The sequence below is a fragment of the Rhagoletis zephyria genome, unplaced genomic scaffold (assembly GCF_001687245.7).
Source record: "Rhagoletis zephyria isolate East Lansing unplaced genomic scaffold, Rhagoletis_zephyria_1.1 Rzeph_scaffold_73432, whole genome shotgun sequence".
NCBI lineage: Eukaryota > Metazoa > Arthropoda > Insecta > Diptera > Tephritidae > Rhagoletis > Rhagoletis zephyria.
The window spans coordinates 1-1,247 of record NW_016230481.1 but is presented as its reverse complement, the minus strand read 5'-3'; the positions used below and the strand labels follow the sequence as shown (position 1 = coordinate 1,247).

Below are 1,247 nucleotides of genomic sequence, written 5' to 3'. Positions count from 1 at the left end.
GGACCGCTTCTTCGCTAATAGGATTTTTTTTCTTTTTTATGGTTTATGGAATTGTGGTGGTCGTCTCGGCTGACCAGTNACGTTGTGTATTTCACCTTGGACCGCTTCTTCGCTAATAGGATTTTTTTTCTTTTTTATGGTTTATGGGATTGTGGTGGTCGTCTCGGCTGACCAGAACCATGAACTCCGAATTCCTCCGATATTCCTATTTTGGAGCTTTTCGCTCGCGTGAGCCATAAAATCGCATAAAGCTTTTGTACAAATGGAATACCTTAACCCTAGCACTCACCAGCGAGTTGTGCCGCCCTACTGCCCTACTGCCTTTGCGTACAACATTCAAAATTCCTGGGCGTGCAATCGAATAACTTCCTGTTCCTGTTCCCCAACGTGGGGAACACCCACCGCTGACACGGTCTCCTGCTTCGAGAGCTCAGCCGGGCATGTGTTATGCGCATGTGCTCTTACATATGGAAGGATTACGGGATGTTCATTAGCCTTTTTTTTATGGTGGAAATTTACTTTGTGAGCCATTTCAGGTCCTTCGTGCTACGTTTTGGCTGATTGCTTCCTCCCCGGACGACTTGAACCTCATCGCCGGAGAGATCGCCGAGATGGAATACCCTACTGCTTAATGTCTTTGCATGCCAAGCGCCCAGGCTTTTTCCTGCAAGCGATTCCAACAGGTACACGTTGTTCCCGAGTGCTTTCCTTACGCGGCATTTGGTGAATTTTTTGCAAAACTTCGAATTGATGTTATTTTTAAAGTCGCTTAGAATAAAGTTACGCTTATAGACTTCTTGTCCGGGCCTAAAACGAATCGCGCGTATTCTTTTGTTATAACGCGCCGAATTTGTCTCATAAGCTTCGTGCAGCTTTCCTTTGACCTTTTCGCGCATGAGTCTGATTTTGTCGCTAGTATCTAACAAGAAAATTTCATTGTCACTAAGGCTAGACAACTTCCTGGCCAATGCGTAGTCGGCACCATTAGTGAACATGTTCGTGCCAAATAACGCGAAGTAAGGGGACACTCCCGTCGAGGAATGCACTGCACTTCGAAGAGCACACTCTATTTCGGAGAGATATAAATCCCAATCGCGATGGTCTTTCTCCAGGTATGACCGGATGGCAGCCAGCACAGATTGATTAATTCTTTCTGACGCATTCGATTGCGTCTTCATGTGTTTGACTCCATAGGCCAGCAGTAGCTGTGAGAACTGCTTGGACTGAAATTGTTTGCCGTTGTCGGA

At 46.1% G+C, this 1,247-nt stretch overlaps 1 protein-coding gene across 1 annotated transcript; it reads right to left on the bottom strand.

Moving 5' to 3' along the window:
• Positions 1–515: 515 nt before the first annotated feature.
• On the bottom strand, positions 516–995 carry LOC108357253 (uncharacterized). The gene has a single exon (XM_017608341.1). It carries the CDS (start codon positions 993–995, stop codon positions 516–518), a length of 480 nt encoding a protein of 159 aa, XP_017463830.1.
• Positions 996–1,247: the final 252 nt, after the last annotated feature.